At 61.0% G+C, this 21,725-nt stretch overlaps 3 protein-coding genes across 5 annotated transcripts; all 3 read left to right on the top strand.

The window, feature by feature from the left end:
• Nucleotides 1–246: 246 nt before the first annotated feature.
• On the top strand, nucleotides 247–10,308 carry TBX10 (T-box transcription factor 10). The gene is made up of 11 exons (XM_061158648.1): nucleotides 247–382; nucleotides 1,290–1,426; nucleotides 2,846–2,951; nucleotides 3,085–3,141; nucleotides 6,850–7,117; nucleotides 7,202–7,303; nucleotides 7,652–7,823; nucleotides 8,761–8,916; nucleotides 9,218–9,285; nucleotides 9,477–9,571; nucleotides 10,028–10,308. Exons 1-11 carry the CDS (start codon nucleotides 247–249, stop codon nucleotides 10,306–10,308), a joined length of 1,578 nt encoding a protein of 525 aa, XP_061014631.1.
• A 1,397-nt stretch (nucleotides 10,309–11,705) lies between these two features.
• On the top strand, nucleotides 11,706–14,173 carry NUDT8 (nudix hydrolase 8). Its single transcript, XM_061162332.1, has 4 exons — nucleotides 11,706–12,010; nucleotides 13,026–13,158; nucleotides 13,690–13,767; nucleotides 13,867–14,173. The coding sequence occupies exons 1-4, from the start codon at nucleotides 11,817–11,819 to the stop codon at nucleotides 14,092–14,094; spliced, it is 633 nt and encodes a 210-aa protein (XP_061018315.1). The 5' UTR covers nucleotides 11,706–11,816; the 3' UTR covers nucleotides 14,095–14,173.
• A 38-nt stretch (nucleotides 14,174–14,211) lies between these two features.
• LOC133070299 (double C2-like domain-containing protein gamma) lies at nucleotides 14,212–21,343 on the top strand. Of its 3 annotated transcripts, XM_061162300.1 has the most exons (12): nucleotides 14,212–14,345; nucleotides 16,751–16,951; nucleotides 17,629–17,985; nucleotides 18,141–18,220; nucleotides 18,299–18,370; nucleotides 18,557–18,666; nucleotides 18,789–18,924; nucleotides 19,006–19,056; nucleotides 20,353–20,507; nucleotides 20,611–20,692; nucleotides 20,851–20,947; nucleotides 21,024–21,343. In XM_061162300.1, exons 3-12 carry the CDS (start codon nucleotides 17,763–17,765, stop codon nucleotides 21,152–21,154), a joined length of 1,137 nt encoding a protein of 378 aa, XP_061018283.1. In that variant the 5' UTR covers nucleotides 14,212–14,345; nucleotides 16,751–16,951; nucleotides 17,629–17,762; the 3' UTR covers nucleotides 21,155–21,343. The 3 variants fall into 3 exon arrangements, with proteins under 3 accessions (XP_061018283.1, XP_061018302.1, XP_061018293.1); XM_061162310.1 differs by lacking the exon at nucleotides 16,751–16,951 and having other exon boundaries at nucleotides 14,235–14,345; XM_061162319.1 differs by lacking the exons at nucleotides 20,353–20,507; nucleotides 20,611–20,692; nucleotides 20,851–20,947; nucleotides 21,024–21,343 and having other exon boundaries at nucleotides 19,006–20,278.
• The last annotated feature ends 382 nt before the right edge of the window (nucleotides 21,344–21,725 follow it).

Raw genomic sequence — 21,725 nt, forward strand, 5'->3', positions numbered from 1 at the left:
GACTGAGGAGGTGAAGGAGCAGGTGGGCAGGGCCATCAGTGAGGGGTATCTCTTGGCAGTCCCTGCTGGGTTGCCCTCTTTGGGGCCAGGGTAGCGGTTGGCCCCAGCAGCCTTGGCCCCTGGGTCCTCTCCCAGGACCAAGCCTTCCAGCCACTGTGATTCATCTTCCAGATGTTCAGTGGTGAGGACATGCTCTGTGAGGGGGAGCCCACCGTGTACCCCGTTTCATCAACACGGCTGCCGACTATGAGAGGGGGCATTGTCTTCATTCAAACTGAGAAGCTCACATTCTCCAAGCTTGCCCTGCCCACACTGGCCCCCGCCCAGCCTGGGTCTCCAACCCAGGCCATGCCTGTCCAGCCTCAGACCTCCCTTCTGAACAGTGGGTCCTGAGACACAATCTGCAGCACAGGGCCCCCCTTTGCTCCCCACTTTGTGCCACATTTCTTGCCAAAACCGCGCACCTCCATGCCTCAGTTTCCCGTTCTATAAAATGGAAGGTGTCCAGGGGTCCACGGCTCCTGTCCTCTCTCCTGCGTGGGAAAGGATCCCTCTCTGTGACCTCGGGATCCAGGGCAGGTCTGGCTCAGGGTGGTCTTAGACCTGCTGTGTGTTCTGGGGCCAGGGCTGACTGTTTCTCTGCCCACACTATTTCATCACAGCCCAGGGGGAACATCCCATAGTGCATGTGTGTGTGTGGTGGGGGGGACTTGGAGAAAGATTGCCCTGGGGCCAGCAGAGGGGCTTTCAGAGGAGGCCATGGTCCAGAGGAGGGCTCCAAACCCCCTGTGTTCACAGGACAGGACCACAGAGTCGATCTGGGAAGGCAGAAGTGTGTGGCTGTGTATGTGCCCACGTGTGCGGGTGGCCAGGCGCTGTGTGTGTGAGCACACATTTCTGAGAGCCTCAGCACTTTGGCCCTTCTTCCAGAAGGATCTATATGTGGTGGGTGGCACAGCCCAGATGCGTGTTTCCAGGTGTGCAATGAGCCCAGTGCTCATGGGACTCAGGGCGTGTCAAGGCTGGGGAAGGGGTGCAGCTTGACAAGGCTGTCCCCACCCGGGACCACCTGTCCAGGTGCAGGGCTGCAGGAAGGAGGGACAAGCGGGGCAGGTAGGGTGGCAGAAGTCCCACCAGGGAGGCTGAATCCTGCCCCTGGGGTCCCCTCAGTCCTGACCAGGCACTCTCTGCAGTGTCCACCAAAGGGCCATGCTGGCCGGGGCGCGACAGAGCCTGGACACCGCCTCCCCCTGCCCCCCGTGCCTGAGAGCTTCGCTCCCGCCCGACAGGGGGGCTGGAGGAGCCCGGAGCTCCGTCCTCCCCAGCTCTCCCTCCCTGGGCCCTCTGCACCCCCACCCGGCCCATCCATCTCCCCGCGGCCACAGCTGCCGCGCTGCCTCCTGCTATTGAGCAGCGAGATGAGAAGGTGTGAAGGATATGGGGGCACCCAGGACAGGCTGGCAGGCAAGATGGATGAGGGGGCAGGGGGCCAGGAGGCGCCTCCGGCAGGAAGAGCAGACTGGCTGGGGAAGAAGCTGTGACGAAGGGAGGCGTGCCTGTGTGTGTGTGTGTGTGTGTGTGCACATGTGCACGTGTGTAAGCGACAGCATGTGTTTCTGAGCACAGAGGAGCATGTGCTCGTGTGCACACGAGTGGGGGCAGGTCATTGAGTCTTGAGTCTCTGTGTGCCCATGGGTTGGCATGCCAGTGCACTTACATACATGTGGCGGGCTTCCCATCTCACAGACCAAAGGCATGTGCAAGCGCATACACACACACACATCAGAAGCCAATAGACGCCCAGGCCCCTGGGAGTCCAGGCTGAGGAGGCGCCAATCCCATCACCTCTCCTATCTTCCCTCTGCCCCACCATGGCTCCTGGGACAGGGTTGTATGGTTCCACCTCATGAGGCGGCCCCTCATCCCTGGGAGCCTCTGGGACCCTCCCTCACAAGGGCAGAGGACTCGCCCCATCCTGCGCAGCAGCAGACCCCAGGGCTGGGTCTGTGCCAGGGCCAGCCCTCACTCTCCCGGCGGGATTCCTCTGAGCCTGGCCTCGGGGACCTGGGGCACGGTGTGGGGGTGAGGCAGCAGCCCCCCTGAGCTGAGGGAGGAGAGTTTGCCCCCCACGTGGCTCCGGGAGGGGCCGGGGTGTCACGCTATGTCCCCAGAGCTCGACTGTGGAGGAGGCATCGGGTCCAGTAGACTTTGGGAACCCCGGTCGGGCATGCCCGGCCCAGCCTGATGCGCTCTTCCCTGGTGCCCCGGCCCAGGGCCCTAGAGTGGGCCAACCCGGGGTTACCCCTATGACCCGCCCTGGGACACATGGCAGCAAGCAGCATGGGGAGACCCCCCTCCCTTTCTGACCAGCCACCTGCATGTTCCCTGAATGCCCCACTCCAGACGGGCAGGGGCTGCTGGGGAAGGTGCCTGGTCAGGACTTGCCCCCGAGGCCTCTGACCTGGGCCAGGCTCCCCCGACCCTGTGGGGACTCTGTAGGCACCATCAGCCAAGATGTGGACAGCTTACTGCACCCCCCACCCCAGGCGGGGCCAGCCCATCCCAGGCAGAAGCGATTATGCACTTAGTTCAGTTGGGGAAACTGAGGCACAGGGCCGTCAGGTCCTGCCAGTGTCACAGCTCATGGGCTGAGCGGTCAGGAGGACCTGGCCTCCCACCCCCCAGTCCAGGGGCTCTGCTTCTGCTCATACACGTGGCTGTTGCCCCCTTGCATTTCCGGCCCGAGCTCCCTGGTGATTCCACGACAGCAGCCCCCGATCAGGAGTCTGGGTTCAAGGAAGAGGGCAACGCCTCTGCCACTCAGCCTTCCATGCTTCTTCTGCAGCCCCTCGACCTCCCCAAGGCCCTGTCAGCCCCCGGCCCCTCCATTCAGCCAGGCCTGGACCCCTATGGATCTCCCAGCCTGCCCTGGAGGTGGGCCCCCGCCCTACGTCTGGGCCCATTGATCAGGAATGGCTGGGGGGCTCCTAGCTGGGGAGGGGAGGAAGCCAGGAGCAGGGACCGGGAGGGGGAGAGGCAGCCTCACCACGTCAGAGCTTCCCCACCTGCCCTCCTCCCGCACAGCGTCGCGCCTGGAGCCGGATGAGCCCAGCCCGGGGCCTCGCTCAGTCCAGTCCGAGGGTGGGTTGCAGAAGGGGCTCTGCACACCCCAGGGCCGAGGTCCCACCTGCAGAGACCAGGTGCCTGGCTCTGGGAGAGACCCAAGACGTGGACGATCCACGAGGGAAGGACAGTCCTGCCAGGAGGCTGGGGACCGAAGGAGGGTCTGAGCGCTGAGCCGTGCTGCCGATGGACCGGGAGACCGGGAGAGGCTGACCACTGGTGACAGGCAGTGACCCCAGCTGAACCACCGTCTCCAGGAACCGAAAGTCTGGGCTGTCCCCATGGCAGGTAAGGGGCAGGTAGCCAAGGCAGTCCCACAAGTGGGTTCAGGCTCTGGACTGGGCGGGGTGGGCAGGGTCTAAGCTTAGCGACCAGGGAAACCCCACTATACCCAGGGCCTGGGCAGAGGATGGGGCAGGGGCACCCCAGGCGGAGGCCTCGGATCCCACCAGGGCGGGGTCCATGCAGCCATCCAAGTGCAAATGTGGGGGTGCTGATAGGCAGTGGGACAGAGACATTTTGGGAGGTGAAAGCCTTATCAGGTGTGGGGGACCTTGGGCCTGGCCCCTCCTTTCTCTGGGCCTCACCCCTTGAGTATCAAGGTGGAAAAGGAGCCTCTAGCTTCCCCTCCAAATCTGACTCCATGTCGGTGGAAATTGGCAATCAAGAGGTGTTGGTTTTCAGAGGAACTGAGCAAGGACAGGCCCCTCCCCAGAGTTACTGAGGGTGGCACAGGGCAGCTTGTGAACCAGGAGGGGCAGGGTATAGGCTCAGAAAAGACTGGGGAGCCAGTAACCAGCCTGCAAAGCCCCCAGGCCCAGCAAAACCATGAGCCTCTCCCCCTTGGGACACATCACCAAAGACTCTGGGGCTGGCGTGGATTACCTGGATGATGTACCTGTCCCAGCAGGACAGCTAAGTGATGGGCAACTAACTGCCCACTTGATGGCCTGGTTCAGGTTATGAGGGACATCGGCCCATCCACCCTTCATCTCTGGGGGATTTAGACCTGATATGGCCCATCCCCTCTCAGTAAGACCCACCCATTCCCAGACTGCAGAGCTTCCAGGAGCTTTAGTGAGGTGCCACTTCTCACGTGTTGCTCTCAGGGCTGCTAAGTGTGGGGCGACTGGCCTTGGACCCCACACTCTCACCTGGCACCTACTATGCACTGGCTCTGGCCAGGTGCTGCCTGCCTATCAACTCATCACATGCTGTATCATCCCAGGAAACTCCCTCCACCTATGGATCTGTCCATCCATCCATCCAGTACCATAATTCTACCTCTGCCCAGGGGATCACACGGTTTTACTAGGTTCTCAACCCATGTGGGGCTGCTAGAAATGAACAGTCTGCTTTTCAGGATGCTTTTTCCAGTTTAAAATGTTGTATTAAAATATACATAACATGGGTCTTCCCCAATGGCTCAGACAGTAAAGAATCTGCCTGTAATGCAGGACACCCGGGTTTGATCCTTGAGTCAGGAAGATCCCCTGGAGAAGGGCATGGCAACCCACTCCAGTATTCTTGCCAGGAGAATTTCATGGACAGAGGAGCCTGGCAGACAACAGTCCATGGAGTCTCAAAGGGTCAGACATGACTGAGTGACTAACAGTTTCTTTTTCACTTTTTCATATATAACATAAAAACTATCATTTTAAGTATTTTTTAAGTGTTCAGTGGCATTAAGCACATTCATAATGGTGTGCAACCATCACCACCATCCATCTCCAGAACTTTCTGCATCTTGCAAAGCTAAAACACTGTCCCCATTGAACATTAATTCATCCCCTCTCCCTGCCCCTGGCAACCGCCATCCACTTTCTGTTTATGAATTTCACTACTTTAGGCACCTCTTATGAATGGAATCATACAGTCTTTGTCCTTTTGTGACTGTCTTGTTTTACTTAGCATTAACGTCCTCAAGGTTCATCCATGTCATAGTCTGCATCATAATACCCTTCCTTTTAAAGACTGAATAATATTCCATTGTCTGGATACACACGTTCTTCTTATCCATTCATCCATCAGTGGACAAACACTAGGGTTGCATTCAGATTTTAGCTGTTGCAAACAATGCTGCTTTGAATACCAATGAACACATATCTGTTCAGGTACTTGCTCTTGGTTCTTTTGGGCATTCCAGTATTCTTGCCTGGAGAATTCCATGGATAGAGGAAGCTGTCAGGCTGTAGTCCACGGGGTCACAAAGAGTCAGACATGGGCTTCCCAAGTGGCGCAGTGGTAAAGAATCCGCCCACCAACGCAAGAGACTCAGAGTCGGACATGACTAATACTTCCACTTTTCATAGTAATTCCATCTTTCATATTTTGAGGAACCATCAGTGGTTTTCCACAGGGGCTACACTGTCTTACATTCCACCAGCAGTGCACAAGGGTTCCAACTTCTCTACATCTTCACGAACACTTGTAACACTTTTTTTGTTATTGTTGTTTTTGTTACTTGCTTTGGTTTTTGGTAATAGCCATCCTCCTAGGTATAAAGTATCTCATTATAGTTGAAAAAAAATTTTTTTTAAATAAGAAGGATGGAGCCTTGGCAAACTTTTGCACAAGACATGCGCAGGTTTGCAGACCAGAAATGGGCTCTTTTATCTTTTTAGATTTATTTTTGGCTGCTCTGGGTCTTCGTTGCTGCACTCAGGGGTCATTCTTTGTGGCGGTGCTTGGGCTTCTCACCGTGGTGGTGTCTCTTGAGGCAGAGTGTGGACTGTAGGGCCCGTGGGCTTCAGTAGTTGTGACACGCAGGCTTAGCTGCTCTGTGGCATGTGAGATTTTCCCGGACCAGGGATCAAACCCGTATCCCCTGCATTGGCAGTTGGATTCTTAACTATTGGGCCACCAGGAAAGCCCAAAAGAGGGGCTCTTTAGGAACAAATGAGGAGGCCAGAGAGGGGAGATGTTAGAACTGGCTTCTGGAGGCAGAATTTGGGCCAGATTGCCCTAGTGGCTCAGACAGTAAAGAATCTGCCTGCAGTGTAGGAGAACCCAGGCTTGATCCCTGGGATGGGAAGATTCCCTGAAGAAGAGAATGGCAACCCACTCCAGTATTCCTGCTTGGAGAATCCCATGGACAGAAGAGCCTGGAGGGCAACAGTCCATGGGGTCACAAAGAGTCAGACACTACTGAGTGACTAACACAACTTCAGGGTCAGAGATGGGTAAGAGTCACTCACAGTAATTTGGGGATCTCCTTCAGCTCAGTATTCCTGAAGCAGCACGAGGCAGCCAGGTCTGCACAGAGCTGAGAAAGACCCCCCCACCCCCACCCCTCACACCCCCACCTGTACCGTCATCCATAACAAGGTCCTTTCTGAAGGGCCTACTGTGTGCCAGGCCCTGTGTGTGTCTTCACGAATCCTCACATCAGCCCAACAAGGCAGATTTAAGAACTCCTTGGGACAGATGTGGAAACTGAGGTTCCAGGAGGTGAAATAATTTGCTCAAGGCCACATGGCCTCCCGGTGGCTCAGATTCCCTGGGAAGCCAGACAGGGCCTGTCTCTGGCCTCTGGGAGCTTTAAGTGAGCATTTACCTCATGAAGTGATGCTGAGTTAGGGATCCTATGGGAACACAGGCCTGGCAATTAGGGAGGGCTTCCTGGAAGAAGAGGCATCTTGGTGCAGCCTGAAAGATGAAGGCTGGCCAGGTGGAGTAGGGGTGGGTGAGGAGAACAGAGGCCCACATCCTGTCCTCTCTCCCCAGCCTTCCTCTCTGCTAGCCTTGGGGTATTTGCCCCCTCAGAGACCTACACACTGCCCGTGACCAGCTCCAGCTGGGAGCCCCAGCCAGACTCCATGATACCATCAGGCCCTTCCACCGGTTCCACAGGGGCCCCAGCAGTGGCCGAGGCCACCGAGCAGGGCCCCAAGAACCCCCGCGTGTCCAGCGTGACGGTTCAGCTAGAGATGAAGGCTCTGTGGGAAGAGTTCAACCAGCTGGGCACAGAGATGATCGTCACCAAGGCGGGCAGGTGTGAGCACGGGGGGTGAGGGGGTGGCGGGAGGGGGGGGCAGGCTGGAACCATGCCGGGGCCGCTGAGCACCCCCTCCCGCAGGAGGATGTTCCCCACCTTCCAGGTGAAGATCCTGGGCATGGACACGCTGGCTGACTACGCCCTGCTCATGGATTTTGTGCCTTTGGATGACAAGAGATACAGGTCCGGGGCTGGCTGGGGCTCGCAGCTCAGACCTCAGGCACTGAGATGGGGAAGCAGAAGCCCACCCGCTCCCTGGGTGAAGCAGGGGCCAGTCAGAGCAGTGTCAGGGGGGTCTATCCCGGGCAGGCAGGGATGGGGGGGCTAGCCCAGGGCGGCAGGTGCGACCGCAGGGACCCCAGGCTGGACAGCACTCTGGAGCCTCTGGTTCCTCCTGTGCAGATGGGCCAGCACGTGGGCAGTAGGGAAGATGGTGACCCCTGTCAGTCTTGGCTCCAGGTGGGGGCAGCAGATGAGGTAGGCAGCCTGGGGTGCAGTTGGGGCGCCCTGGCCACCTCGCTCCGTCCCCAGGTACGCCTTCCACAGCTCTGCCTGGCTGGTGGCGGGCAAGGCGGACCCGGCCACGCCCGGCCGTGTGCACTTCCACCCTGACTCGCCGGCCAAGGGCGCGCAGTGGATGCGTCAGATCGTGTCCTTCGACAAGCTCAAGCTGACCAACAACCTGCTGGATGACAATGGCCACGTGAGGCCCGGGCCACCGTGGGGAGAGGTTGGGCCAGGGCAGGGGACAGTGGGGCCTGAGTGTGATGGAGCCTGGGGCCAGAACTGGCTGGGGCTTTGATGCCCAAGTCCACCTGGCTGGGGGTCGGACAGCAGAGGGGACTGCCCAGGCCCACCACAGATGCAAAAACAGCATCATTGACACTTTGTGCAAGGCAAAGATCAGGCTGATGTCAGGAGAAAAAGGAACCAGGGAAGGGGTCTGAGATGGAGGTGGCAACTGAGGCTATTTGAAGAGAAGTCTGATGGAGTAGAGAAAGGAGCCTGTGTATCCAGAAGAGGGGGCTGTGGCAGGCAGAGGGGCCAGCGAGTGCAAAGGCCCTGAGGCAGGAGGATACTGGGGAGTCTGGGGACCTGCGAGGAGGCTCCTGTGTGGCTGGAGTGGAGCGAGGAGGGGCAGTGGGAGGGGAAGAGATACTAGGGGCGGCCTGCGCTGATCTGCAGGACCAGTTGGCTGCGGAAGGGATTCAGGTCTTTACTCTGTGTGGGGCGGGAGCCAAGGATGGGGGCGGTGGTTCCGAGCTGCAGCTCACTGGGGCTGCTGTGTGGAAAATGGGCAGAGGAGCCAAGTGGAGGCAGGGAGCGCAGCTGGGAGGTGGCTGCAGAAATCCAGGAGAAAGATAGTGGTGGCCGGGCGGCGTGGAGGCCATGGGGTAGGAAAGGTGGTCAGATCCCAGATGGCCCTGTGATGGCTGGGACATGGGAGTGAGAGGCCAAGCCCCCCGGACGCTCAGACGACAAGCGGCCTTTGACTCAGAACCGCAGACTCAACCTCACACCCGGCACCAGCACTTATGAGACAGGAGGTGTGGGGAGGGGGCGTGGCTGGAGGAAGGACTTCAGCCTCAGCAAGGGCTGGCTGCTGCCCTGGCCCACATCCCTCCCCGCCCGCCCCGCAGATCATCCTCAATTCCATGCACCGCTACCAGCCGCGCTTCCACGTGGTTTTTGTGGACCCACGCAAAGACAGCGAGCGCTATGCCCAGGAGAACTTCAAGTCCTTCATCTTCGCGGAGACCCAGTTCACAGCCGTCACAGCGTATCAGAACCACCGGGTGCGTCAGGCACAGTTCCTAACCTGACTCCCCCAGCCCATCACGTGGGAGAAACTGAAGGACCAGGTTCTTAAGCCTGACAGGCACACAGAGTCCTGCCCGTCTGTCCTTCCGGGACTCCATGAGCATCAGCCCACAGTCATTCCCCTGCCTTCACGCCCACTGGCTCTTTGGTTCCTGGACTGAGAGGCCCAGGGCCTCCAGATTGGGGGGATCCAGGGAGGGGAGGGTGGCTAGCCCGGGGCCCCACAGCCTCTCCCCAGCTCAAGGCTGACCTCTAACTACACTCTCTCCTCTGCAGATCACCCAGCTGAAAATTGCCAGCAACCCATTTGCCAAGGGCTTTCGGGAGAGTGACCCAGACTCCTGGTACCGTCTGGCCCCATCCCCTCACCCCATTTCTATCCCCAGGCATCTCTTAAGGTCTCAGCTCCTGACCCTTCTTTCAGGGTCACAGCCACTGGCTTGTCCTGGGGTCCCACTGCCTGACTCAGACCATGACCCTTGGCCTGGTTCCCCACCGTGACCCTTTTCCCCATTCCTGCTTGCCCCACCTCCAGGCCTATATCTCCACGGCCCCTGCTCAGCGTCCCGACCCGGAGTCGCAGCAGCCTCCGGCCCTGTCTGCTGAAAGGTTCCGATGAGCGAGAGACAGGTCAGCCCCCAGGCTCACAGACACGGTGGGACCGGAGCCTACTAAGTGGGCAGGAAGGGAGGGGAGAGGGCCACGGGGCCCCCAGGAAGGACCTGTAGACTGCTCAGCAAGCTCACCGGGCATCTGTGCGGACAGAGAGGGGAAGCAGAAATTTCTGAGACAATTTTGGACCCAGGGCAGGGAGAACGGTTGGGCAGGGACAAGGTGCAGGAGTGGTGGTGAGGGGTGAGAGTGGAGGTCAGGTAGACTTCCTGGAGGAGGTGGTTTCAGGGCTGGGCCTTGGAGGACTGAGAAGGAGGGAGGAGGAGGGGAAGAAAGTCCAGGCAGAGGCAAGAGCAAGCACAAAGGCTAAGCGGTGGGCAACTTGAGAAAGGAGAGCAGCAGGCTCTCAGACCGGCAGGCTGAAGAAGTGAGGGGAGGCCTGGGCTCCACTCAGACCACGTCCTCCCCTCTCAGACCCCAACAAAGCCTTCACCTCCAGGACCCCTGCCAGGCTCCACCATCAGCTGCTGGCCCCCACTGAGGCTCTGCTGGCCCCAGCCACCTACCCGCCCCTCACCTACCGGGGCCTGTACCCTGGAGCCTCAAGCCCCGTTCGACCAAGGGCCCGACCGACACCATACCCCCTCCCCAATATTCAGGCCGATAGGGACCAGGGGGGCCTGCCCCTCCCAGCGGGGCTGGGGCTCCTCTCCCCCACTGCAGTGTGCCTGGGGCCTGGCCAGGACCCGCAGTGACAGTGGGGACCGTGTGGACAGAGTCCTCTCATCCTGGAGCCCACTCTCTTCAGCCTTACCTCTGCAGAGACCACCACCCCTCCCTTGTCCAGGAGAACAGAGCAGGTGGAAGCCCAGAGAGGAAAGCGACCTGCCCAGAGTTACCAGGCTGGGATGGTGCCAGGCTTGGAACTGGACCCCCTACCTCCAAGCTGCCCCCTCTGCCTTGGGGGCGACTCCTCCAAGCCCTGCTTTACCTCTCTCTTCCCTCCAACATTAAACCATTTGGAATGGGTGGTCAGAGCACTTCTGTCCTTGGAGGTCAGGGTGGAGGGCCTCAGGAAAGCCCACACCCCAGAGTCTGGGCTACAGACATCACAAAGCTCTGCTCCGTGCTGCTGGCGTCCCAGGGAGCAGAGTCATGGTAAAGGTGGCAACACAAGCTGAGTGGCAGGGCTCTGAGGGAGGTTGTGTTCCTGCCCTCTGCCTCGCCCGCCCAGATGAGGACCAAAACTGCAGCTCAGGGAGGCAGTGCTCAAAGTCGAAGCGAAGCATGGGACACCTGCCATTCCACGTTTAGGTGCTGTGTGCAAGACCAGGGTGTCTAGTCCTTGGGGGGCGGGAGGGGCACAGTCTGGCAGAGGGATGCAGCATGCCATAGACAGAGACCACAGGGGTCAAGGTGGGGGTGACACGAGGAGTTTGAGAATTCAATCAAAATTCCAGGCAGGAGAGCTTCTAGAGAAAGTGACCAGCACCTGTAAGAGAAGTTGCGGAGGAGACGGGAGGGAAGCAGAGGCCAGCTCCCGGAGGTGGGAAAAGCAGGGGAAAGGTCTGGGGCTGGAGTGGATCCCCTGGAGCGAGAGGGCGCAGCGTATCTCCAGCAGAACCAGGAGATAGGGCCCGGAGGGTGGGAAGGGCTGGGCACTCCTTCCCATGGCTCCAGGCATCTCTAACCCCTAAACGCCGACTCCAAACACCCTGCAGCACTTGCGGGCGCGGAGAAACGCGGGGCCTCAACAATCAGACATCCCGACTCTCAAACCCGGCGGTCAGTACGGCCGAGCCCGGTCGCCGGCCAGACACGAGTCCAGTTGCACTAGGCAGGGGACACTCTCCAGGCCCGTCGGGCCAGCCCCGCCCCAGGCCCGCCCCTACCGAAATCCCAGACCTCGAGCCTCGCCCCTTCCCGCCCCGCCCCAGGTCAGGCCCGCCCCGCCCCAGGCCCGCTCCTACCGGAAGCCCAGGCCCGCCCCTGCCGGAAGCCCGGGCTATCGAGCCCCGCCCCTTCCCGCCCCGCCCTTCCCCACAACTCTCAGAGGGGCCCCTCCCCTGCCTGGGTCCGCCCCTTAGTCGGGCCCCGCCCCCGTAGGCGTGGCCTGTGCCCCTACCAATCCTCACCAAGGCGGGCAAACTCCTCCCACGGCCCGCCGCCCAGGTTCCCGAGAGACCTCCACAAGTGTACTCGCCCGAGCCTCTTCCTTCGCGCCGCCCGGTACCCTCGGTGTCCCCGCCGCGCTGGACCGGACATGCTGCCCGACTGCCTGTCGGCGGAGGGCGAACAGCGCTGCCGGCGGTTGCTGGCGGGAGCCACGGCCCGGCTGCGCGCGCGGCCTGCGGCGGCCGCGGTCCTCGTGCCTCTGTGCTCGGTGCGCGGGGTCCCGGCGCTACTCTACACGCTGCGGTCCAGCCGCCTGGCCGGGAGGCACAAGGGTGACGTCAGGTACACCTGCCGGGACCTCCTCCCCCTTCTAGAAGGGCGCCGCTAAACCCCGGAGACCGCCGGGTCGTGGGCAAAGCACTTAGCCTCCCCGAGCCTTGGCTTCCGCCTCTGCAGAACGGGTCTGAGTAGAGCCCGTCGGCCAGCCGGCTGCGGCGGGAATCAACAATCCGCATCCCTCCGCTCGGAACCTGGCGCCGCAGGTACTCCTGCCTCGGCGCCGCCGCGCGGATCGCTCGAAGCGCGGGTGGGGGACACAGGGTAGCTCAGCTGATAAAGACTCCGCTTGCAATGCAGGAGACCTCGGTTCGATTCCTGGGTCGGGAAGATCCCCTGGAGAAGGGATAGGCTACCTACTCCAGTATTCCTGGAGGGAGGCCCTGAGGGAGACTCAGGAGGAGCTGGCCCTGGTGGCTCAGACGCTAAAAGACTCCGCCTGCAATGCAGGAGATCTGGGGTTCGATTCCAGGGTGAGGAAGATTCCCCTGGAGGAGGGCATGGCAACCCACTCCAGTCTGCTTGCCTGGAGAATCCCCATGCACAGAGAAGCCTGACGGGATACAGTCCACGGGGTCACAGAGAGCTGGACACGACTGAGCGACCAAGCACACACACACTAAAAAGACAGAACTTCGCCCCTTCCCGGCGACTGTGGGAGGATTGCCTCCGGGAACCAAGGGGGCGCCCGGGGTGGGGCTACCTGGCTTCCCCCAGGCCGTGCCCCCCTCCCCCGGCGGAAACTGGGGACACCCTAGGGTCAATGTCAGCACCTCTGGGGCCACACACGATAAGCCCAGTTAGCATAGCTGAGCCCTGGGAGGCACAAGGCTTCTCCTCCTTACCCCTGTTGTTCATGGAGGTAAACCGAGCCTGCAGACGTCCTGGGGTTTGCCCAGCCCTGTGTGCAAACTAGGGGCAGAGACGTTTTTTTTAGGCGAGTCCCTGCCGCAGCAGCCACCCCCAGCCCTTCATGGCCCCACCCAGTGGCCCAAGAAGCAGGGTCCCTCTGCCTGTTCAGTTTCCCAGGTGGCAAGTGTGACCCTGCTGACCGGGACGTGGTGCACACGGCCCTGAGGGAGACACGGGAGGAGCTGGGCCTGGCTGTGCCCGAGGAGCGGGTCTGGGGAGTCCTGCGGCCCGTGCACGACCGGGTAAGCCCTTCAGGCCTTCAGGCACTCACCCCGCTGGGCCCGTCTGCTTGCCCCAGGATAGGAGCAGGGCGCTCAGGGACCAGGACGGTGGCTGTGGGGACTGTGGCAGTCACTGAGGGCGGTGGGGTCCCAGACAACCTGCCCGGCTCTCGTGTCCCAGCCTCCCACACCCGTCGGGAAGGAGCCAGGGGTATTTGATTCCCCTTTCATGGGGGATCCTGAGGCTCAGTCCTGGGATGGAGGTAGCTCCGCTCGGCTTGGTGGACAGAGGTTGGGGAGGGTGTCGCAGGCTAGGCAGGGGAGATTTGAGGGTGCTAAAAGTAAGGGAGAGCAACGGCCCAGAGGCCCGGGTGGGTCTAGTGTGTTGAGGGGGCCTGAGCCAGTCAGCATGGCTGGAGCAAGTCCAGGAGCAGGGCTGGGTGGACCTGGCCTGCATGGCTGTAGGCCCCAGAGGCCTCCCCCCAGGCTCCTGTGGCCCAAAGCCCCGCCAAGGCCCTCCTTGCCCTGACGGCCTGCCCCTTCCTGCCGCAGGAAAAGGCCACAGTGGTGCCAGTCCTGGCCGGCGTGGGCCCGCTCGATCCCGAGAGCCTCAGGCCCAACCCCGAGGAGGTGAGTGGGGGCATCTGGGGTGGGGAGGCGGGTTGTCCCGATGGAGGAGGCTGCAGTGGCCAGCACTCTGTCTGCCCTCTCGCTACCCGCTGCCCACAGGTGGATGAAGTGTTCGCCCTGCCCCTGGCCCATCTGCTGCAGGAGCAGAACCAAGGTTACACCCACTTCTGCCGTGGTGGCCACTTCCAGTACACGTTGCCCGTCTTCCTGCACGGGCCACACCGGGTCTGGGGGCTCACAGCCATCATCACCGAGTTCACCCTGAAGCTGCTGGCCCCTGGTGTCTACCAGCCCCGCCTGGCCGGCCCAGAGCTGCCCCGGGGCTGAAGGCCTGGCCCCGAGCGGGCCCTGCCTTTGCCCTGCCAGGCCGGCTCCTCTCCAGGACTGAATAAAGAGTCTTTCCCAACACTGTGGCAACTGCATCTTCTGCACTGGAGCCCTGACCTTGGGCAGACTCCATGGGACAGCTGGCCTGCTGGCTGGGGCACCTTGGGATAATCACGCTGTCACTTGCTATGTGCGCATACCGTGTGTCTGGAGTCTTTTCTTTCATTTCACCCTCACCACGGCCCTGTGAGGTGAGACCACTGCTGTCCCTGGGTAGTGAGACGGGATCAGGGAGGGCAGACACCTTGCCCAAGGTCACCCCAGTTTGGGATTTGAACCAGGCCCTGTCTGACTCCAGAGCCCAAACTCCTAGCCTCTACAGCCACTGCAGAACTGTCTTCCGAGCCTGGCCCACCCCGTGCTGGGCAGCAGGCGTCCAGCGAGGAGCCCTGCATGTCGCTGCAAACCGGTGACGTGCCGGGCTCTCCTCGTGCCAGGTGCTGTGCTGGGGCCACTTCTGCACCAGCCAGATGCTACCCTGCCCTCTACGGGCGCTCAGTCTCAGAGAGACTTTAGACCAGGTCACATAGACAATCGTGTGATTACACATTAATTACTCACAGATGTGTAATGGAATTACATATCCATCTTGTAAATCTCTGTGAGGTGAAGAGGTGGGCAGTCTGACCTTGACTTGGTGGACTGGGTAGTATTAGGTAGGACAAGTGATAGAAAACGCCACCCAGTGGCTGACTTTGCCAAAGGAGGATTTCAGTTCAGTTCAGTTGCTCGATTGTGTCTGACTCTTTGCAACCCCATGGACTGCAACACGCCAGGCCTCCCTGTCCATCACCAACTCCCAGAGTTTACTCAAACTCATGTCCATTGAGTCAGTGATGTCATCCAACCATCTCATCCTCTGTCGTCCCCTTCTCCTCCCACCTTCAGTCTTTTCCACATCAGGGTCTTTTCCAATGAGTCAGTTCTTCACATCAGGTGGCCAAAGTATTGGAGTTTCAGCTTCAGCATCAGTCCTTCTGATGAATATTCAGGACTGATTTCCTTTAGGATGGACTGGTTGGATCTCCTTGCAGTCCAAGGGACTCTCAAGAGTCTTCTCCAACACCACAGTTCAAAAGAATCAATTCTTTGGCGCTCAGCTTTCTTCACAGTCCAACTCTTCACATCCATACATGACCACTGGAAAAACCACAGCCTTGACTAGATGGACCTTTGTTGGCAAAGTAATGTCTCTGCTTTTTAATATGCTGTCTAGGTTGGTCATAACTTTTCTTCCGAGGAGCAAGCGTCTTTTAATTTCATGGCTGTGGCCACCATCTGGAGGAATGGTGATTACAAACTCCACAGATAGACTGGCTTCAGGCATAGCTAGATCCAGGAGCTCCAGGGCGCTCTTCTTTCTTTGCTTTCTACCGTATCAGCCTCACTCTCAGGAATATTCTCCACTCCCCAGAGACGAGAGGTGAGGAGAAGACAACAGCTGTAGGACAGAACAGTACCAGCATCCCATCAACAGAAAACAGCTTCTCTTTCTGGGCCAGTCTATCCCAGAGTTACACTTTCTTGGCTGACTTTGGATCACACAACCTTCCCTGAGCCTGTCACTTGGCTGCTGGACTTGGAATTCATTGATCAGCCAGGTCTGGGGCACAGGCCTGGGGAACAGGGTGAACCTCCTAGAATGAGAGTAGGGAAGGGGTGGCCCCCCCAAAGGACCCCTGGAAAGAGAAAGGGAAGGTGAGCAGGCAAAAGGCAGCCACATTCCCCTGCAGAGAGTGACCTTGAGACCACACATAAACAGGAGCAGGCCAGGTCAAAGGGCAAGGGAGGGAATTGGGGCAAAAGTGCAACCCAGATTGGGACTTGAGCCCACAGTCTTATAACTGGGGTCACTCACCTGGTGTCTCAGCTTACTGAGGCTCAGGGTCTCATGTTTCAGCACAGAAGGAATTCAGCGAGAGGCAAAGTGCTAGGCAAGAAGCATTATTAATATAGGACGCTTGTGAGAGAGGAGGCTCTGCCCAAGGATTAAGTGGGTTACATTTTTATAATTGAAGGAGAGTTCGGGAGAGGGGAAAGACCGCCTCCTCGTTCTCCAAGCAGACCCCAGGCTTTCATCACTAGAGGGCTTCCCTGTGGCTCAGCTGGTAAAGAATGCACCTGCGATGCAGGAGACCCCGGTTTGATTCCTGGGTTGGGAAGATCCTCTGGAGAAGGGATAGGCTACCCACGCCAGTATTCTGTCATGGAAAATTCCACAGACTGTAGAGTCCATGGGGTTGCAAAGAGTTGGACATGACTGAAAAACTTTCAATTTTCATCACGAGCTCCTCCTTCACATCGGACAGGAGAGTGTCTGACCCTAGAAGGTCAAACTAGGACTGTCTCAGCGCTTACTTAAATCAGCAGAATAATTTTTTTCTTTCACTTAATGACCTGGGGCATATCTCATGCCTCCATTTGTGGTTTTATAGTTAAGCAAGCCTGCTTCGTTCCATGATGTTCTGATAGCTTTCTTGAGTGATCAGTAACTTGCAGCGGTCCCCCAGACTTCCCTAGGTTTCCCTGTGTCTCTAGTCCCCTACTGGGACTTCTGCAACTACTTGTATAACTATCCTTAGTCTTTCCCTATCAGAAGGAGCATCATTGACTCAATGGACCTGAATTGGAGCAATCTCTGGAGATGGTGAAGGACAGGGAAGCCTGGCGTGCTGCAGTCCATGGGGTCCCAAAGAGTCAGACATGACTGAGCGACAGAACAACAGTCAGAAGGAGCAACACATGCACAGAGCTTGGGGTGTTCAAGGAAACCCTGATGAGCCATGTGGACATGGGGGTGAGGGGCCCACCATTCAGGGGGCCGTAGGGAGGGGCCAAGCCTCCCTACGGGGTGGGTTAGGGGATGGGTTAGGGTTTTATTCCAAGCTGGGAGAAGGGGGAGAGGAGCCGAAGCGATTGGTTGATGTTTTAAAGGCTTGAGCGGCAAGGGGATCAGGTTGCCTTCCCCCTCCTGTCTCCATGGAGCCCTCCCATCTCTCCTCCCCACTCCCCCCTCCCCCACCACGTGACTTCCCACCCGCTCACACAGCCCCCTCTCTCTCACCCCTCCTCGCCCCCCCCACCCTGCCTCCTGTTGCCCCTCACACCTCTTGTGTCACCTCTGGCCCTCCAGCCTCCTCACCTGGGAGCAGGGCCACATGATGGTGGTAAAAATAACTCTCAGACAGAGTGCGAACTGGGGGTGGGGGGAGGGACCCTTGGGGTGCAGGCAGGGAGCTGCGGGCTCCTGGGCTCTGGGGGGGCCCTGAGTCCCGCCCCTTCCGCCTCCCCCACGGCCACCCGCTGGCTCTCATGGGTCACCTCAGTCAGGCGCCCAGCAGCCACCCAAGGCAGGTGCAGGGGCTCTCCGAGCGGTAAGTGGCCCCGCCGGCCTAGCCGCCGGCACACGAGGTGCCCACCCCCCGGGCTGGAGGCCCCCACCCCGCCAGCCTTGACCTTGTGCTCTGTCCTCAGGTCCCGGCTGCCACCCAGGACCCCCCACGACGCCCTCAGTGATGCCCGTTCGCCCTGACTGGCTGGCTCAGTGCCGTGCCCCCATCTGCGGTCCTCGGGGGCTCCTCTGAGTCCCCGCCCACGTCGGCGCCCCCATGGCGGGCCGGGGGCGGGTGAGCATGCGGGAGCACATGGCTATCGACGTGAGCCCGGGCCCCATCCGGCCCATCCGCCTCATCTCCCACTACTTCCCACACTTCTACCCCACCGCTGAGCCCGCCCTGCGCCCCCCAGACCCACGCCCCCCAGGGACCCCCGTCCGCTCTGCACCCCAGCCCCAGCCGGACCCAGAGCCAGAGGGAGACTCAGACGACAGCAGTGAGTGGGGGCAGGGGGACAGGGGGGACACTCTGGGCTCTGCCCATCCAGGGAGGGGTCTGGGGCAGGCCAGGCTTCCGACCAGGGAGGGCCAGGAGGCATGGTGCCCGGCGGGGGTTGGCGCAGACGCTGACCTGCCTGCCGCCTGCCCCTAGCCGCCCTCGGCACCCTCCAGTTCACGCTCCTTTTTGACGCGGACAACAGCACCCTGCACTGCACGGCCCACCGTGCCAAGGTGAGGAGGGGGCGGGCGGGGTCCCCGGGGCTCGGGCCTGGGCCCCGAGCCTCTTCCACAGCCACTCTCCCCTCCCAGGGCCTCAAGCCTCTGGCCTCAGGCTCCGTGGACACCTTCGTCAAAGCCAACCTGCTGCCCGGGGCCAGCAAGGTGAGTGCAAGACGCAGGCCCCCACCGCTGCCCCTCGGCCAGGAGCCCGGCCTGGAGTGCCCCCCTGGTCTGCCACGCCCCTCCTCCCCAAGGCCTCCCCCTCAGGCAGGGGGTCCCCCATTGCTGGCGCCCAGGTGGGGCACCAGGGCCCGAGGAGGGCTCTGACTCTCCCTGCTTGGCCCTCAGGCCAGCCAGCTGCGGACGCGCACGGTTCGGGGCACACGGGGGCCTGTCTGGGAGGAGACGCTCACCTATCATGGGTTCACCCTCCAGGACGCCCGGCGCAAGACCTTGCGGTGAGGATGGGGTCTGGGTCACAAGACCTTGCGGTGAGGATGGGGTCTGGGTCACAAGGGGGGAGGCGGCGGGGGCCGGGGCGGGGGGCTGGCCTGGCCAGGCTGACCTGGGTGGCCCCCAGGCTGTGCGTGTGTGAAGACCCGTGGCTGCGGCGACGGAGGCGGGCGCCTCCCCTGGGAGAGCTGCGGGTGCCCCTGAGGAAGCTGGTGCCCAACCGGGCCAGGAGCTTCGACGTGTGTCTGGAGAGGCGGAGGCTGGTGAGTGGGGCTGGCGGGGGGAACAGGGAGGGAGACCAGGGCGGCGTCTGGCCCAGGTGACCGGGCTCTCTGCTCTTTCAGACCAAGAGGCCCAAGAGCCTGGACACAGCACGCGGCATGTCTCTGTATGAGGTCGGTGGGACGTGGGACCCAAGGCGGGGCGGTGCTGGGCAGGGCTCCGTGCCCAGGGGAGCGCAGAGAAACCGAGGCCCTCTCTCCCTCCGGGCCCGTGAACACTCGTGGTCTCAGGGGGACAGCCAGGCCCCAGGAGCTGTGGGGCACAAGGCCTCGGCGGGGGGCAGAGACACAGGCCAGCTTGAGACAGAAGCTGGAGCTGGGCGGTTGGTCAGTGACGCGCGCGGGCGGGACAGGTCAGAGTTCAGGGGAGAACGGCAGTGGTGGGCCCACGGCCACTAGGCCTGCCCCGGGGGCAGCGTGGGTACCGCTCCTGGGCTGGGCGCTCTGGACCGGCCCTTGTCAGGAGAGGTGAAGGTGACCGCAAGGGATTTGCAGGACGAAACCAGAGACCTGGCCAGGGTGCCTGCAGCCCAGGGCCCCAGGGACCCGCAGAGCTGTGGCAGGGCCCTCCGCCTACCCAGCTCCCCCGGACCTAAGGGCCAGGCCTTGCTGCTCTGCCCCCTGGTGGAGCCTGTGACCGTCAGTCAAGTCCAGGCTGGGGAGCCCTCCCGGGGGAGCAGCCCTACCACAAGCCCTCCCCGTCCCCAGACCCCCCACAGCAGCCCCCCGGCACCTGGCCGGCACTCACGGAGCACCCCCTTACTGAGAACTGAATGCAAGCAAGGCGGTTGGGCTTTCTGCAACTCAAACCCCACATGAGGTGTGGGAGAAGCACATTCTTTCCGGGGTATCCTGAATCCTTCTGGAAGCACCAGGGGCTGAGGGGGCAAAGGGCATTCAGGATCTGGCCCCTGGGCTGTGGGGTGTGAGGGGAGAGGGTCTTGCAGCTGACGAGGCCTGTGTGTGCTTTGAGGAGCGGTGAGCCTCTGGGAGCTGCTTCCAGGCTTCCCTTGAGGGGCTTCCCCGAGAGGGAAGAGACGGGCCCCTAATGGAAGGCCACCTAGGAAGCTCCTACGCATTTGTGACCCTCAGAGACATCAGTTCCCTCCCCCTCCATGACAAACACTGCTGCAAATGGTCGGTCAGGTGACCCGGACAAGCCCCCTCCCCTTCTCAGGCCCTGGAGGGTAGAGCTGACCTGGAAGTCTCATTCCAGGGCACTAAGTCAGTGACAGTATCAGGAAATTGAACCACACAATCGAACATCAGCCCCTGATTTCTTTGCGGCCAGTTTGAGTTCTCCTGTCCGGGTCAATACTGGTGGGTGGCTGGATGGTGGGCCACGCGGGGCTGACCGCCTGCCCTGTGGGCGCTGGGCCACGCGGGGCTGACCGCCGACCCCCGCGGCAGGAAGTGGAGGCGGAGGCGGCCTGGGAGGAGCGTGGGCGCGTCCTGCTGTCGCTGTGTTACAGCTCTCAGCGGGGCGGCCTGCTGGTGGGCGTGCTGCGCTGCGCCCACCTCGCCCCCATGGACGCCAACGGCTACTCGGACCCCTTCGTCCGCCTGTGAGTGTGAAGCGGGCGGCCGGGTGGGCAGTGGGGGTTCCTCAGAGCCCTTCCGCGGCTTGCCTCTCTGGAGCCACACTGAAACCAACCTCATCCCTCCCAGTTTCCTGCATCCCAATGCAGGGAAGAAATCGAAATACAAGACCAGCGTTCGGAGGAAGACCCTGAACCCCGAGTTCAACGAGGTAGGCCCCCCCAAGAGAAGGTAGTCCCGGCTGCTGGGGGAGGGGGTCAGCATCCCGTCTCACAGTGCGGGCCCCAGCTGCCCTGGGCCACTCGCCTGAGTCTGTTCCTGACGCTGTGGTGGACTAAGGCCGCCTCCTTTTCACCCTGTCCCCTGCAGGAGTTCTTCTACGCAGGCCCGCGGGAGGAGCTGGCCCAGAAGACGCTGCTGGTGTCTGTATGGGATTATGACCTGGGCACGGCTGACGACTTCATCGGTGAGTGGGAATGCGGGGGAGCCGAGTCGGGAGGCGGGGGGCTCCCACATGGCTCCTGACCTGTCCCCCAACCCAGGCGGGGTGCAGCTGAGCAGCCGGGCCGGCGGGGAGCGCCAACAACACTGGCGCGAATGCCTGGGCCGCAGTGACCGCAGGCTGGAGCTGTGGCACCCGCTGGACGGCACGCCCCTCCAGCTCAGCGACTAGGGGGGCCCCCGGCCTGGCCTGCTCACTGCCCCTTCCCTGGGCTGCCCCACAGCCTCTCTGCGGAGCTGGAAGGCCCTGGTCTGCTTCACCCCCGCTGTCCAGCCCCTGGTCAATTGCTTCCTTCCTTCCCTGTTCGAATTCACCCCACTGTCAGATCATGAAGCAAGAATAAACCTCTCCTCCCAACCAGACCGGACAGTCCATTTTTTCCCTGCCATCACCTCACAGGGCAGAATGGGCCCTGCTCTCCTGGCTCCCACCCTCCAGAGGCCTGCACAGGGCCAGGCCCAGGTCTGACCCTAGGCCGGTTTTCCCCTCCCCACTCTTGACCCCTGCACTGAGGGATAAACGCTCAGGGTGGTCTATGACAGGGGCTTCCCTTAGTGGCTCAGTGGTAAAGAATCCGCCTGCAATGCAGGAGACAAGGATTCAATTCCTGGGTCGGGAAGATCCCCTGGAGAAGGAAATGGCAACCCACTCCAGTATTCTTGCCTGGGAAATCCCCTGGACAGGAGTCTGGCGGGCTTCAGTCAAAGGGTCCCAAAGAGTCGAACATGACTGAGCACGCACA

This window comes from Dama dama, chromosome 2 (genome assembly GCF_033118175.1).
Source record: "Dama dama isolate Ldn47 chromosome 2, ASM3311817v1, whole genome shotgun sequence".
Taxonomy (NCBI): Eukaryota; Metazoa; Chordata; class Mammalia; order Artiodactyla; family Cervidae; genus Dama; species Dama dama.